The sequence below is a fragment of the Bicyclus anynana genome, chromosome 5, assembly GCF_947172395.1.
Source record: "Bicyclus anynana chromosome 5, ilBicAnyn1.1, whole genome shotgun sequence".
Taxonomy (NCBI): domain Eukaryota; kingdom Metazoa; phylum Arthropoda; class Insecta; order Lepidoptera; family Nymphalidae; genus Bicyclus; species Bicyclus anynana.
Genome location: NC_069087.1, coordinates 14,005,621 through 14,021,072, shown reverse-complemented (window position 1 = coordinate 14,021,072; position 15,452 = coordinate 14,005,621). Strand labels below are relative to the sequence as shown.

General features: G+C 35.7%; 2 protein-coding genes across 3 annotated transcripts in view; one reads left to right on the top strand and one right to left on the bottom strand.

The window, feature by feature from the left end:
- The window catches only part of LOC112052135 (pre-piRNA 3'-exonuclease trimmer), a 494,504-nt gene that overhangs the window by 267,129 nt on the left and 211,923 nt on the right, over positions 1 to 15,452 (bottom strand). The gene's annotated exons all lie outside the window — the stretch shown is intronic.
- The window catches only part of LOC112051788 (slit homolog 1 protein), a 163,503-nt gene that overhangs the window by 143,294 nt on the left and 4,757 nt on the right, over positions 1 to 15,452 (top strand). For both annotated transcript variants that reach the window (XM_024090579.2, XM_024090580.2), the window contains 7 exons: positions 1,239 to 1,407; positions 2,345 to 2,454; positions 4,446 to 4,558; positions 6,815 to 6,951; positions 7,815 to 7,967; positions 8,624 to 8,804; positions 14,897 to 15,036. In XM_024090579.2, coding sequence (XP_023946347.2) covers positions 1,239 to 1,407; positions 2,345 to 2,454; positions 4,446 to 4,558; positions 6,815 to 6,951; positions 7,815 to 7,967; positions 8,624 to 8,804; positions 14,897 to 15,036 — 1,003 coding nt within the window. The remainder of the gene's footprint in view (positions 1 to 1,238; positions 1,408 to 2,344; positions 2,455 to 4,445; positions 4,559 to 6,814; positions 6,952 to 7,814; positions 7,968 to 8,623; positions 8,805 to 14,896; positions 15,037 to 15,452) is intronic.

The window sequence follows — 15,452 nt, the reverse complement described above, 5'->3', positions numbered from 1 at the left end:
TCCCACACATAATACTGTTTAAACTAACTATTACGTTAAAGTCTAAAAATAACATGTTTAGATAAAATTAATTGAGATAATAATTTCATTGAATACCGCTCTAATAAACTCGTAGGAGCGTAAATCATTATTGCTTTATTAAACGTTGATTTGAGAAATTGACCTGAGTAGGTGCTAATGTAATAAAGTAATAATTTGGTACGTATAGAATATACCAGGTATCGTGCTCATCTATACTTGTAACTTGAGAATTTAGCTGGTTGAAGGCTTCGGCCGTGGCTAGTTACCACCCTACCGACAAAGACGTACGGTGTCGTGTAGAAACCGAAAGGAGTATGGATTTCACCCTACTCCTAACAAATTAGTCCGCTTCCATCTTAGATTGCATCATCACTTACTACCAGATTGTAGTCAAGGGCTAACTTCTAGAGAATAAAAAAAGAAGAATTATAAAGCTGAAGAGTATGTTTGTTTGTTTGCTTGAACGCACTAATCTTAGAAACTACTGGTCCGATTTTAAAAACTCCAGTGTTAGATAGTCCATTTATCGAGGAAGGCTATATAGGGAACGGGAATCACGCGGGTGAAACTACGCGGTGTCAGTTAGTCAGGAATATAACTTCAATGGGTTCAAAAAGTAGGTCGCTTGGACCTGCAATATTATCAGAATAAATATTTCAGGCCCGGTGGATTAGTTAGCCTACGTGGCTACGGATCACAAGATTCTCATCTCATTTCGAGTGCAGTATTGGGCGATAAAATATTGAGCTTTTTTTCTAGAATTTCTCAATAAAAATTCTCAACATAGACGTTGAGAAAATAGCGGTGTTACGGGCATGAATACTGCCTCTGGCTCCGGGACCATAATGAGATATTTCATAGAGGAACAAAGATAAAAAGTTATAGAGTCAGGGAAAATAATTATTGTCATATATTTCGGGCCGTGATAGACCAGTGGATATTACCCCTTGCTTCTGATTCCGGAGGGTGTCTACAACTTTTCAGTTGTGTGCATTTTAAGAAATTAGATATCACGTCTCAAACGGTGAAGGAAAACATCGTGAGGAAACCGTGTGAAGTCTGCCAATCCGCATTGGGCCAGCGTGGTGGACTATTGACCTAACCCCTCTCATTCTGAGAGGAGACTCTAACTGCTAACGATTTCTCGCCCCGTACGCCTTGAGTTTATTGAAGTAACGTAGCTTCCAGACATAATTAATGCTATTCTCTTTTTACAGGCGATGAACACTTTACGATCCAAGCCCATGATCATATTCTATTTAAAGTTACGACACAACAACCTTGCGAAATTGCCGTCGTACATATTCCTGAGTCTGGACATCCGCCATCTTACCGTTCATAACAGTAGCTTGGCAGTTATTGAAGACTCCTCACTTAGTTCTATTGGTAAGTTTAATTTGATTTTTAACACGCATATATTAGCTTCACTTGTAACTATGTATGTAAGAAAATCTTGGAATCATAATTTGACCCAATCCCGGTCTTCGTGACTGACTAGCTACGAAGACGATACAAATCCAATATGGCGGCCTCCCCAAGATGGCGGATTAGATGAGATGTTTGAAATCCACCCCCATAATATGGATATCAAATGAAAGGATTTGCTAGCAGGAATACGAAAAAAATAGTCAAGTGACTTAAATCTAATATGGCGGTCTTCCATGATGGCGGACAATTTTGAAATGCACCCCGATATAAGACACATAAAACTATTAATGTTATATTTTTATTATTTAACTATAAATAAGCGACTGCGACTCGTTTTTTAAATGACTGTCGAGGATAATTCTAGTTGTTCTTCTTTTGGCTTTAGCTCTAGAAGTAAATTGGCTTAAACGTCTTTGTCTATGTCAGCTAAAGAACCACCAGTACATCAGGAACGCTTTGTTGAGTTGTAGTATTTAGATTCATACAGGCCTATAATGTTCAAAACTATTGCTTAGACCGTTGCTTAGCAACTAGTCAAAAATTGAGGGTAGGAAATTATCAACTCTGAGATAAAATTGACGTAATTTGTCACTATGCACAGAAATAGTATGATGATTAGGTAATTAAGAGTCAATTCGACACAAAATCAAATTTAATGGAGTAAATAACGGTGTGGTGGCAGTAGTACTAAAGGATTTGTCATAAGCATGGTGCGCGGGCGCAGTCTCGTTCGAATTTTGAGAATGTTCAAGATGGCTGACCACTCTACCATCGACAATGACGCTTCGCTAGTTTGACAGCTTGTCAACCTGACATTTGACGGAAACGCCGGCATGCTTTTGCTTTCAAATCAAATCAATTAAAGATTTCTTGTAAACATTTTCATGTTTTTCAGGCAACAAGTTGACTCAACTCGACGTGTCTCAGAACAACCTGGCGACGATCCCGACGTCGTCGTTCACGCATCTTAATCACCTGCTTATCCTGAACATGAATCACAATAAGGTACGATGCTTCAAACTAAACAAGAGCAATAAACTGGAAATTACGGTCCCACCGTACCGCAGTACCGTAGGTAATAAGATATCTCTCACTTCCCCGGGGATGTTTTTAATCGAATAAAATGAAGGCGTAGATTTCCAATCCTTGAAAAATCTAGCAATTGAGTAAACGTGTTAGATTCCAACAACATTTCCTATACCTTTGGGTATAGAATCCCAAAAAAGCGACTCTTTGTTGTAGCTGATACCGAAGGTTTTTATTAACGATTAAAATACATCAGGTTTTTTGAATATTGCTTATGTACATGGTAGGTTCATTCCACAGTTGGCAAAGGCCAGCCCTTCCTGTTCCATTTTCACCAGGAATTGAGCGAGTAAAGTGAATTCGTTGGTAATTCGTATTTTCATTTTTTACATACTTAAAATTTCTAACTGCTTAGTAAACGATTCTTGGTCTTCACTCAAATTAATTTAACAATGCGTATCTACTGTATGAACCTTCCTCTAATTTGCCAATTCCTCTTTACTACTTCATCTAAAACCAACCTAGTTTTTTTTATATAGAGTACTATAACTACTTTACATTTCAGTTAAAAAAAAACTACGTGAAAACTTGAAATAAATAAAACTTCATGGCGCTGGTGTGCAAGCAATTGAACACGCAAATTGAAGTCTACTCACTAATTATAACCGTTTATAAAATCTCCAGTACGTTTCGAGATGGTTCTACTGATTAAAAAAATATGAAAACTGCAATTTCAATTTTCATTTCCGTGAAAGCAGTTATTGTAATAATTGTTCCATTACAGAATTATGATAATGATACAAATATTTGTTATGCCTATGAAAGTCTAAACTATGGACATTAAGACTGTGGGTCTGTGGATTGGACAATGTATTTTTTTTGGTTGGTTGTGACTACGATAAAATATACGATATCAGTCTACTGCTTATAGACGGTCTACTTCATTGATTTTGTTATCACACTAGCGTATGCCCGCAACTCCATCCGCGTGTTCGCATTTTTTGGATTGTGTTCTGATTTGAGTCTTTTATATTCATAATTTTATTTTTGGTAATTTTATTCAATGTATAGACATTCGGCTTATACTCTGAATTATTAAAATGAAACTTTAAATAAACCATTTGTTTTCTTATATTATGTAATAATTGTGAAATAAGATAACATTTTTGCAGTCAATTTCGATACCCGACCCTTCCACACCTTTATTTCAATCATCAAATATCGATAGATAATCTTGAGAAATCCGGATAGCATGTTTTCACATAGAGAGCATTTATCTTACATCGGTTTATTTTTCGCTAGCGGTCTTTGAAGATTAATGTGGAAAAGGTTCAGGTGTCAAGGGGCGTTGGCCACGAGAGAAACTTTTGCCGACGAGTCGCAAAGTAATAAAAAATTCAAGTACACAAAAATATATTATTGGAGCGGTAAACGCAGTGTTTTTAAAATTTCTTTTTACACAGTTGTTTTATTATTTAGTGAACTTTTGCTTTCGGAATGTATTTTTGTTTAACAAACAAGCTTATGTCTTTCTTTTATTTTGTTTATTTCATTAATAATTAAAAAGTCCAGTTATACTTACTAGGTATGTAAATTGGTATAATACATCACAACAAACATTTAAACAAAATGTTTAATGTTTGGTAAAAATGTTGTAAGGTGTCATGTCCAAATATATTAAAATTAATTTTATATATAAAAAAAAAAATATTTAAATAAATAAATTTTATTTATTTATAAAATAAATTTTCTTACTACTTGATAAAGTTATCTAAAGCTTATCGCAAATCATTGGTTGAGATAATACAAAGCCCCACAGCTCCCATTAATCGCCTTGTAAACAAAAAAAAAACGAAAATCGAGAATTGTCTTTTCGTAATAAAAAATTCTTATCCTGTACATTATTTTGGTAAATATTTGCTTAACAGCTTAAAAGAATTGAGTTTCTAAAAACGGTGTTTTGTTTAAAGGTGACAGCGATCCACAACAGAGCCTTCCTCGGTCTGGACACTTTGGAGATACTAACTTTGTACGAAAATAAAATATCGGTCGTAGACGGCGAAGCTTTTAAGGGCTTGGAGAAGTAAGTGATATGTTTTTAATTGAGTTTGTGCTGAGCGAGAAGTTTGCTGGTGGTTTATTGATTATGACGTTTGACTAAGTTTTTAAGTTGGAGTGAAAATTTTGTTTTGCCAACTGACCAGAAATAGGCTGGTTTAAACAAAAATACACTCTTCATTAGTCTTCTTCGATGGCCTACTACAAGCCTTCGTTCTCGTATCGGAGACAAAGTTTTGGAGGCATGCTGCTCTTTAGTAGCTTGGCAGACTTATATATTCGAATCTGAAGCGGCCGCTATTTGATGTTGATGATGATAACCAGGACAGACGGATCAACATATTTTCCGAAGCATTTCATATTGAAAAAGTAGAAAAACCCAATCCGATCCAGGATTTGAACCCAGGACATTTCACGTTCGTTTACAAACTCATGTTACGAGTATGTAAACGAACAGGTTAATCACTAAATCAACGAGAAAAATCATGATACTAAAATGATAAAATCTTAATTAAATCAGTTTATTTTGGACCATTGGATTTTATTTGGCTTATCCATCAAACGGATTTTAAGAAAACAGAGGATTCGTACAAGGTTTCGAAAAAATTATTAATGCGATTGGAGTTTTGGAAGTAATATTAAGTTTCTTGAAAGGTTTATTTCTAGCTATCCACTTACCTAAAATTGGTTGTGATTTTATATCTAATCTATACTAATATTATAAAGCGGAAGAGTTTGTTTGTTTGATTGAACGCGCTAATCTCAGGAACTACTGGTCTGATTTGAAAAATTCTTTCAGTGTTAGATAGCCCATTTATCGAGGAAGACTATAGGCTATATATTATCCCCGTATTCCTACGGGAACGGCAACCACGCTTCTGAAACCGCGCGACGTCAGCTAGTACAAAATAATTGGCATAATTTAAAGTTTAACATAACTTTTATAGATTTTAGCACAACTGCCGTTTCAACCTATTCTGTATAAAAATGTTTTTTGCTCAAATCATTTATTCATTTATTCATTATTCAAATATGTATAGATATAGATAAATCCAGTGCACAGTAACCGAAAATCTACTTGTTTATTATACGAGTTTAAAGCGAAGTTAGGCTGGCAGTAATAATTGGCTATCTTCCTGAAATGGTAGCGCAAATAAAGGAAGCACATTTTCTAAGAGCTCATCTTGAATTCATAATTATATCTCTCCCTTTTTAACAACTTCATTCTGTACTTTATAGATAAGTAATGGCGCAATCTGCCCTCTTTACTGCAAAAGTTTATTGACAAACAGAGCCTTTTGTGTTAAAATTCAAATGAAGTATCAGTTATGGCTACAAAATTGTCGGTCGGGTTTTTATCGTTCATGCCAGTTATTATTCTTAATGGAACGATCTATATTTCTATCAATTCCTTTGTTAACCCTGTTTTGTCCCTACCAGTAAGTTACGAGTATGCAAATAAATAACTCACAGTTAATGGAGATGGTTCAAAATTGTATGGAGCTCAGGATCAGTCATTGTACCCTGGTGGAAATAAAAGAAATTTTTTTTTTTTAAATTATTTTTGATTTTACAAATCTACGAATTTACTTTAATTCTTTCGAAATAATATTCATTCTCTCCCAATGCAACACTAATATAATAATGGCGGATTGATGACGTTTTCATTGCAGTAGTCGATTTGACATTTGCTGTCAATTGTCATGTCATAGTTGATTTGAGGGCGCCTTGATATAACTCAAAAACCTGGGTTATCACTTTATTTATTACTTTTTATTTAGTTAGATATATTTACTTATTTAGATTTTAATAAAATCCTGGTATTTTTTAAATTTTAATGATACGGGGTACAAGAGTGGACCTGAAATGGACCATGTGGGTTTCGGTCACTTAAATTTATCGAATCTCAATTGGAAATGTCTAATCTGTGTGTGGTACAGCTAACCTTCAATAGACTACGTATACTATTACTGTTCTACTAAGGATATTATAAAAGCGGCTTCGTAATCCTGTATAAGAATTCAGTTCGTTATGTATTAACAATAAATTCATCATTGCTAAATACGTAGGCAACCCTTAAATTGAGGTTATATAAGTATTATATATTATTGCCATTCCTAATACCTATATAATACTACCTGCGTAGGTAGTATTATATATTAGGAATATATAATACTACCTACGCAGGTAGTATTATATATTAGGAATGGCAATAATATATAATATTTATAACTTTTAAAATTATAGCTAAGAGGAAAATAATACCATTAAAATTTTCCAGAAAACTAAAGCGCTTGAACCTCGGAGGGAACGAGTTAACAGCTGTGCCGCAAAAGGCTCTCGCTTTGCTCGAGAACTTGAAAAAGCTCGAGATGCAGGAAAACCGTATTACGTCTATTTCAGAAGGGGATTTTGCAGGTATACCTTCATTTTGCACAATACCTAATTGCTGCATGGATGCTAAGATTTATAAATTATTCAACGTCGTATAAGAAATGAATACTTTATTATGTATTCCAAAGGTTTTAATTTTTATATGAGGGTCTGTAGCTGTGTAAAAAATAAAAAAAATCCATGGGCATGACATTCGTAATCGACAGGTCCCGTGATCGAGTTATCGATCGGATCTGTCATCCCCTTACATTTTTTTAGTTTTTGAAGAATTAGCGTTTGTAGAAAGAAAATATCGACATGCCACATGGCTATAGACCCTGAAGTTTTAGTAATATTTAGTAGTAGAGAAACTTGGGAACCACTACCTAATTTCTTTTGCAAAGAAGTATTCCTGTGCTTCGGTTTAAAGGGCGTGGTTGTCTGTGTTAGTACAGGCACTCGAGGCACATCTACGAGTATGCCTCAATTTGAGGGCGAAGGGTTTCCGCCCTTCGCCCTTATAAGACATAAGACATGTCATTTGCTTGCCTGCAAAGTGTTGCTGTCGATGGTGTCCTATGTAATGACTGCTTGTTCCATCAACAATTACATCAAGAAAAGGTTTCATCATCATCATCATTATCAACCCATATTCACTGCTGAGCTATAGTCCACCTCGCTGACCCAATGCGGATTGGCAGACTTTACACACGCAGAGAATTAAGAAAATTCTCTGGTGTGCAGGTTTCCTCACGATGTTTTCCTTCACCGTTTGAGACACGTGATGTTTAATTTCTTAAAATGCACACAACTGAAAAGTTGGAGATGCATGCTTTTTAACCGACTTCAATTTATTCAAAAAAGGTTTATTTTGAATAAAATATTTTAACTTTGACCTTGTTCCTTAGGTTTGCGTAACTTGGATTCATTGGGTCTGGCGCACAACCAGCTCCGAGAGGTTCCAGCTAATGTGTTCTCCCACTTGAACTTCCTCAACTCTTTGGAACTGGAAGGCAACCAGATTCAACGAATTGACGAAAAGGCTTTCGCTGGATTAGAAGGTAATTGTTTAACAAGGTACTCGTATTTTGATTGTATGTAGCTTCGTTAAAGTAAGACTTTGCTTCCGTTATAGACATTGGTTTTCTTGGTTACATTAGGGGTTGTATTTTCAAAAATACTTCCTTACAACTAATCCACCACGTAATAAGAACTTGTATGATTAGCTCGCATTTGGTTTCACTTTATAAATTATAGAAATACCCTTATCAGAGGCGTTTTTACCTATGGTGCAGGGGGTGCGATGCACCCGGGCGCCGCGATCTCAGGGGCGCCCAAATAAGTAGTAAAGCAGTAGACGGATTTGGACTTAAATGTTTGCCACACAAACAGTTTGTGGTAGCACACTTGAAGTGCTGTTTGTACATATTCCATTTTAACAGTGCCCAGTAGGCTTAGGTACTAGAAAGCGCTAGGGTGATAACTACACCCGGGCGCTACGTGAGTTAGAGACGCCTCTGACCCTTATATTAGTACAAAGTCAAACAAAGTATACTTAGTACTTTATCCTACTAGTCTAGTCTAGTACTAGATAACATTTATCCACTTAATGAAGAAAGTTGCTAACAAGTTTGATAAAAATATATACATCAAGGAATACTCATATTGAAGTCATACAATCACAAACCTTAGACTAAAATAGTGATTTTTATTACAGAAAATCTGCAATATTTACGACTTGGAGACAATCGCTTGCACGAGATCCCATCAGAAGCTCTGCGGCCTTTGCATCGCTTGCGTCATTTGGATCTCCGTTCGAACAATATCACCTACATAAGCGAAGATGCTTTCACGGGCTACGGGGATTCAATCACTTTCCTCAATATGCAAAAGAACATGTAAGTATTCTATTGTTCATATATTGACGGTAGCATTTATCTATTTCTTGTTTGTTTTATCTTGATTTTTTTCATTATTTTCTATTAACATTTCAAAATTTATTTAAGTTATTATGTTGGTACCATATTATTTAAACCTTTTTTTTATTATAATTTTTGTTCGTCGGTTCTAAATGACTAAGGATTTACTCGTGAAGCAGTTTAGTTCTAGTATTTATTACTATAACAATTTATTTAATTGTTCATTATAATTCGGCTCAGTGCTAAGTTCTAGTGACTATCAGAATGAGAGGGTTTAGTTATACCTAAAGGAAATAAAATTGATGTTATCTATTTAGTTTTAATGCTTTAACTAGAAATTACTTTTTTGACTTTACAGATCAAACTTAACAATTCTAAGCTATCAAGTTTAGTTATTAATAATCAAATCAGTTAGTTTTAACTTATTTTGCTTGAAAAAGCGGAATGGCCCGTGAAAAAACCTCTGCAAATTTCACAATTACACTTCCAAACTTCTCTGATATTCTTTATCTAGGTATTCTTGTATGTATCATACTATCTCAGTTACCTTATATTGATTTTTCATCTACTACGGTGCAAGGCTACACAATATATAAAAGTTTCTCGGGTGTAGGAAGCCGTAAACGAAGTTTATAACTTAGCAGACATGTTATCTAAAAATATACGTGATTCAGCGGTGTAATATGAAGCGTTAACAAAATTGTTATAATGAAGTGTTTATTCAAGTTACCAAGATACACTTATAACAATGGTTTATATATCTTTATTAGTATAAAAAAAGCTATATTTTATGAGGAATAAAAGCTTTCCAAAGTCCGCAGAAGAGGAAAGTATAGTGGAAGTTTAGTAATTTATTGGAGCGATAAGAATTTTTCCTCAGTGAATTATTCCTTTGACTGCATTCCTATTACGACTTTTGAAGTTGGTTCCATTAATGCTTGGGGTATTACTATACTTGCAATTCGTTTAAGTTAAAGATTGAAATAAAAAGTAGTGTGATTAACGTTAGGATTAAGTAGCAGAAGAGCTATGACATAAATTATTGTCTGTGGAGTAGTATGACTGCTTATTTATGACTAGGTGACGCCGCGTGGTTTGACAAGCGTTGTTCCCGTTTCCGTGGGATAACGGGGATAATATATAGCCTATAGCCTTTGTCGATAAATAGGCTATATAACACTGAAAGAATTTTTGTCATCGTCATCATCAACAACATCAACATCATCATCGTCATCCTCCTCAAATTGAAATTTGGCGGTCTTGTGCAATTGTTTTAATTTCCATGAAATTACGCTTCTTTATATGGTCAATCTATGAGTATTTGCTTCGCAGTCTTTCTGTTTATAATATTATATATATCCAGGTGTTTTATTATATTTCTAGAAATGAGAGATTCATTTAGATCTTTGCAAATATCCGGGGCAATGCAACTTACCTTTTTATTATAATGTAAGCCAATGACGATGAATTATATTCTGTAATAGCTTTAAAATATTATGTTAATCTATACTAATATTATAATTATAAAGCTGAAGAGTTTGTTTGTTTGTTTGATTGAACGCGCTAATCTCAGGAACTACTGGTCCGATTTGAAAAATTCTTTTGATTATTATTAATAATTTCGTTACATAGCCTGTAAAAAGGTGTAGAAAGGCTGTAGGTATATTATCCCCGTTTTCCTACGGGAACGGGAATCACGCGGGTGAAACCGCGAGGCGTCAGCTAGCGAGTGATAAAACAGAAAGCCTATGAGCCTGCATATTCATATTCACCTTTAAAACGGTGAAGATAACGTCATCATCATCATTACCAGCCGATGGACGTCCAGTGCTGGACATAGACCTCTTGCGTTGACCTCCAAGCACAACGGTCTCGAGCCGCCATCATCCAGCGGCTCGCAGTGCCAGCGGGTTGCAAGCAGCTGCTGGATTATGATAACTTAACTAAAAAAACCTTATTTTAGTAGCAATATGCACATGACCTATTGCGTTTACTCGTAAATAACGAGTATCGCAGAACTCGTAGTTCCGTAGAATAAATCACACGTATGTATACTAGATAGTGACCTGTGACTCCCACATTTTGTTACCGATATGCCGCACCGCTGATATATCGGACATCGGGTACCTCGTCATCCACAAAAAACGAATGCAAAAATAGTCGTGTTTACAAAAGTACAAAATACACTGACGAAACACACAGTAGCTACAGGAAATATGAAAAAGCAATATTTCTGTAACTATCTTAAGACTGACGCCGCGCGGTTTCACCCGCGTGGTTCCCGTTCCCGTAGGAATACAGGTATAATATATATCAATAAATGGGCTATCAATAAATGGGCTATATCAATAAATGGGCTATATTCTTTATCTAAGTATTTTCGTATGTATCATACTATCTCAGTTACCTTATATTGATTTTTCATCTACTACGGTTACAAGGCTACACAATATATAAAAGTTTCTCGGGTGTAGGAAGCCGTAAACGAAGTTTATAACTTAGCAGACATGTTATCTAAAATAAAAATATACGTGATTTGGCGGTGTAATATGAAGCGTTAACAAAATTGTTATAATGAAGTGTTTTATCAAAGTTACCAAGATACACTTATAACAATGGTTTATATATCTTTATTAGTATAAAAAAAGCTATATTTTATGAGGAATAAAAGCTTTCCAAAGTCCGCAGAAGAGGAAAGTATAGTGGAAGTTTAGTAATTTATTGGAGCGATAAGAATTTTTCCTCAGTGAATTATTCCTTTGACTGCATTCCTATTACGACTTTTGAAGTTGGTTCCATTAATGCTTGGGGTATTACTATACTTGCAATTCGTTTAAGTTAAATATTGAAATAAAAAGTAATGTGATTAACGTTAGGATTAAGTAGCAGAAGAGCTATGACATAAATTATTGTCTGTGGAGTAGTATGACTGCTTATTTCTGACTAGCTGACGCCGCGTGGTTTTGCACGCGTTGTTCCCGATTCCGTAGGATAACGGGGATAACATATAGCCTATAGCCTTTCTCGATAAATAGGCTATATATAACACTGAAAGAATTTTTGAAATCGGACCTTTAGTTCCTGAGATTAGCGATTAAAATTGCATATTTTTTTATTAGAACATCATCATCGTCATCCTCCTCAAATTGAAATTTGGCGGTCTTGTGCAATTATTTTAAGTTCAATTAAATTACGCTTCTTGATATGGTCAATCTATGAGTATTTGCTTTGCAGTCTTTCTGTTTATAATATTATATATATCCAGGTGTTTTATTATATTTCTAGAAATGAGACATTGATTTAGATCTTTGCAAATATCCGAGCAATGCAACTTACATTTTTATTATAATGTAAGCCAATGACGATGAATAACATTCTGTAATAGCTTCAAAATATTATGTTAATCTATACTAATATTATAATTATAAAGCTGAAGAGTTTGTTTGTTTGTTTGATTAAACGCGCTAATCTCAGGCACTACTGGTCCCATTTGAAAAATTATTTCAGTGTTAGATAGCCCATTTATCGAAGAAGGCTCTAGGTATATTATCCCCATTTTCCTACGGGAACGGGAATCACGCGGGTGAAACCGCGAGGTGTCAGCTAGCGAGTGATAAAACAGAAAGCCTATGAGCCTGCATATTCATATTCACCTTAAAAACGGTGATGATAACGTCATCATCATCATCATTACCAGCCGATGGACGTCCAGTGCTGGACATAGACCTCTTGCATGGACCTCAAAGCACAACGGTCTCGAGCCGCCAGCATCCAGCGGCTTACAGCGCCAGCGGGTTGCAAGCAGCTGCTGGATTATGATAACTTAACTAAAAAAACCTTATTTTAGTAGCAATATGCACATGACCTATTGCGTTTACTCGTAAATAACGAGTATCGCAGAACTCGTAGTTCCGTAGAATAAATCACACGTATGTATACTAGATAGTGACCTGTGACTCCCACATTTTGTTACCGATATGCCGCACCGCTGATATATCGGACATCGGGTACCTCGTCATCCACAAAAAACGAATGCAAAAATAGTCGTGTTTACAAAAGTACAAAATACACTGACGAAACACACAGTAGCTACAGGAAATATGAAAAAGCAATATTTCTGTAACTATCTTAAGACTGACGCCGCGCGGTTTCACCCGCGTGGTTCCCGTTCCCGTAGGAATACAGGTATAATATATATCAATAAATGGGCTATCTAACACTGAAACAATTTTCAAATCGGACCAGTAGTACCTGAGATTAACGCATTCAATCAAACAAACGAACAAACTCTTCAGTATAATATTAGTATAGATAACTTCCTACTTTTACCTGACTACCTGCAGAATTCATGTTAGTACTATTAATAAGTCGCGATGTCAAAAACTTTTCAAAAAGCTCAAACATGTCAAACGAAAATTCTTTTCGTTTGACATGTTTGAGCTTTATTTTTATTCTTTAACTTTTAAAGAATAGCCCTTGACTACAATCTCACCTGATGGTAAGTGATGATGCAATCTAAGATGAAAGCGGGCTAACTTGTAGGAGGAGGATGAAAATCCACACCCCTTTCGGTTGCTACACGGCATCGTACCGGAACGCTAACTCGCTTGACGGTACGTCTTTGCCGGTAGGGTGGTAACTAGCCACCAGCCATATCGTAATATAGATATATTACCCTTTTTTACCATTATTATTAATATTAAAAACCTACACAAATAAACATGTAACTAAATACAAATAGGTATTTTCTTTGATTAATTTAGGTTAATTTTGTAAGAGTTTTGGGCCTTTTGCTATACTATTGGTATTGCGTAACTTGATTAATTGGGACGGGTGATTTGCAAAACGTTTGAATATTTCATGCCGAAAGGTGTTGCGGTTTGCCGTAGGATTACGAGCGACTTTGTATTGATGTTTGGTTCATTTTGATTTTGTATTACAAAGGGACGTCGTTTACAAAAGTGCTGATATGCATTTATTAACTTTTCTTTATATAGCATTTCATATTTATTAAATAGCTAAAATGGTATAAGCGATAAAAACGAGTAGCTAAAATTAATAACAAGCAAACGCCCGCGACTTCGTACGCATATAAACTTACAACCCCATTATGAATGTTTTTAAAAGTACGTTGAACTCGCTTATGACGATCACGCTTAAAACGATTTCTCGCATTTTACGAAAGTCCCTACATGTTTTCATACATTTCCTAACGCTTAATATGATTCGTCATCCCGTTTAATACGCCTACATATCACAGGCGTGTAATTCCAAATGCGACAAATAAATTACTGCAGATAGATCAGGACATCATAAAGGTCCTTAAACAAGGTTGTAGGACAAGACTAATAAGACCCAGAGGACCGTTCATACGCTGAGTGTCGAATTTAAACTCTATGCGTTTTCACGAACGGACCCCGGATGTGCCCCCGCAACGCCTATGAATTCCATTGTAAGTCTACTAATAAATTAATTTAGACTTTTTAACACGCTTTTATTAGCTTCACTTAAAACTGTGTATGTAAGAAAATCTTGGAATCTTAATTCCCTTCCCGGAGGATGAAATTTTACACACCGAGACGATGAGTTCTGATGACAATACATGACTAGCTAAGAAACGTCATTACAAATCCAATATGGTGGCCTCCCCAAGATAGCGAAGTGGCTGTTTGAAATACACTCCCATGTTAAATAAAAGGGTTTGCTGTCAGGAATACGAAAAAAATAGTCACGTGACTTAAATCCAATATGGCGGTCAGGCTATTTATTGATTTGGGTATCAAATGAACGGGTTTGAGCGTATTTTTTTAAACTAATTTTGTTATCATCATCATCATCTTCCAAACAAAACGGTCTCGAACCGCGAGTATCCAGCGACTCCCTGCAACCCGCTTGATGTCCTCAGTGCACCTAGTGGGGGGTTGACCAACACTGCGCTTTCCGGTGCGGGGTCACCATTCCAGCACCTTGGGACTCCAACGTCCACTGGCTCTTCGAACTATATGGCCTGCACATTGCCACTTCAGCTTCGCGACTCGCTGAGCTATATCACTGACTTACTTTTGTTATAGGGTTCATCAACTGCCGACGATGGGTTTCGACAACCTCAACTCTTTGGAGACGCTCAACTTACAGAACAACAAGCTCCAACACATCCCTGAGGAGATCATGGAGCCCATACTTGACACGCTTCGTGTGGTTGACATTATGGGTATGTATGGCATTTTCAATTATTTATTCTTAATTCTTTCACGTAGGGAAAAAGCAAAGGTATTACACCGTACAGCCATGGGCATTTTCAAAATTAAGATGTTACTGATAGAAAAAAAAACTTTTGAATTGTACAGTCAATCTAATTTAATAAATTGGACATAAATTGGTAAAATAATACATTATTTAATTTATTTCATCAGTCTTTTTTATTTATTTTATTCAAATATTTCATCTAAAAACAACCACATTACCACACCCTGTACACTGCCGTCATTAGAAAAATCATCATCGTCATAATTATAAACTCATATTCGGCTCACTGCTGAGCTCGAGTCTCCTCTCAGAATGAGAAGGGTTAGGCCAATAGTCCACCACACTGGCCCAATGCGGATTGGCAGTTCACCCATATACCCC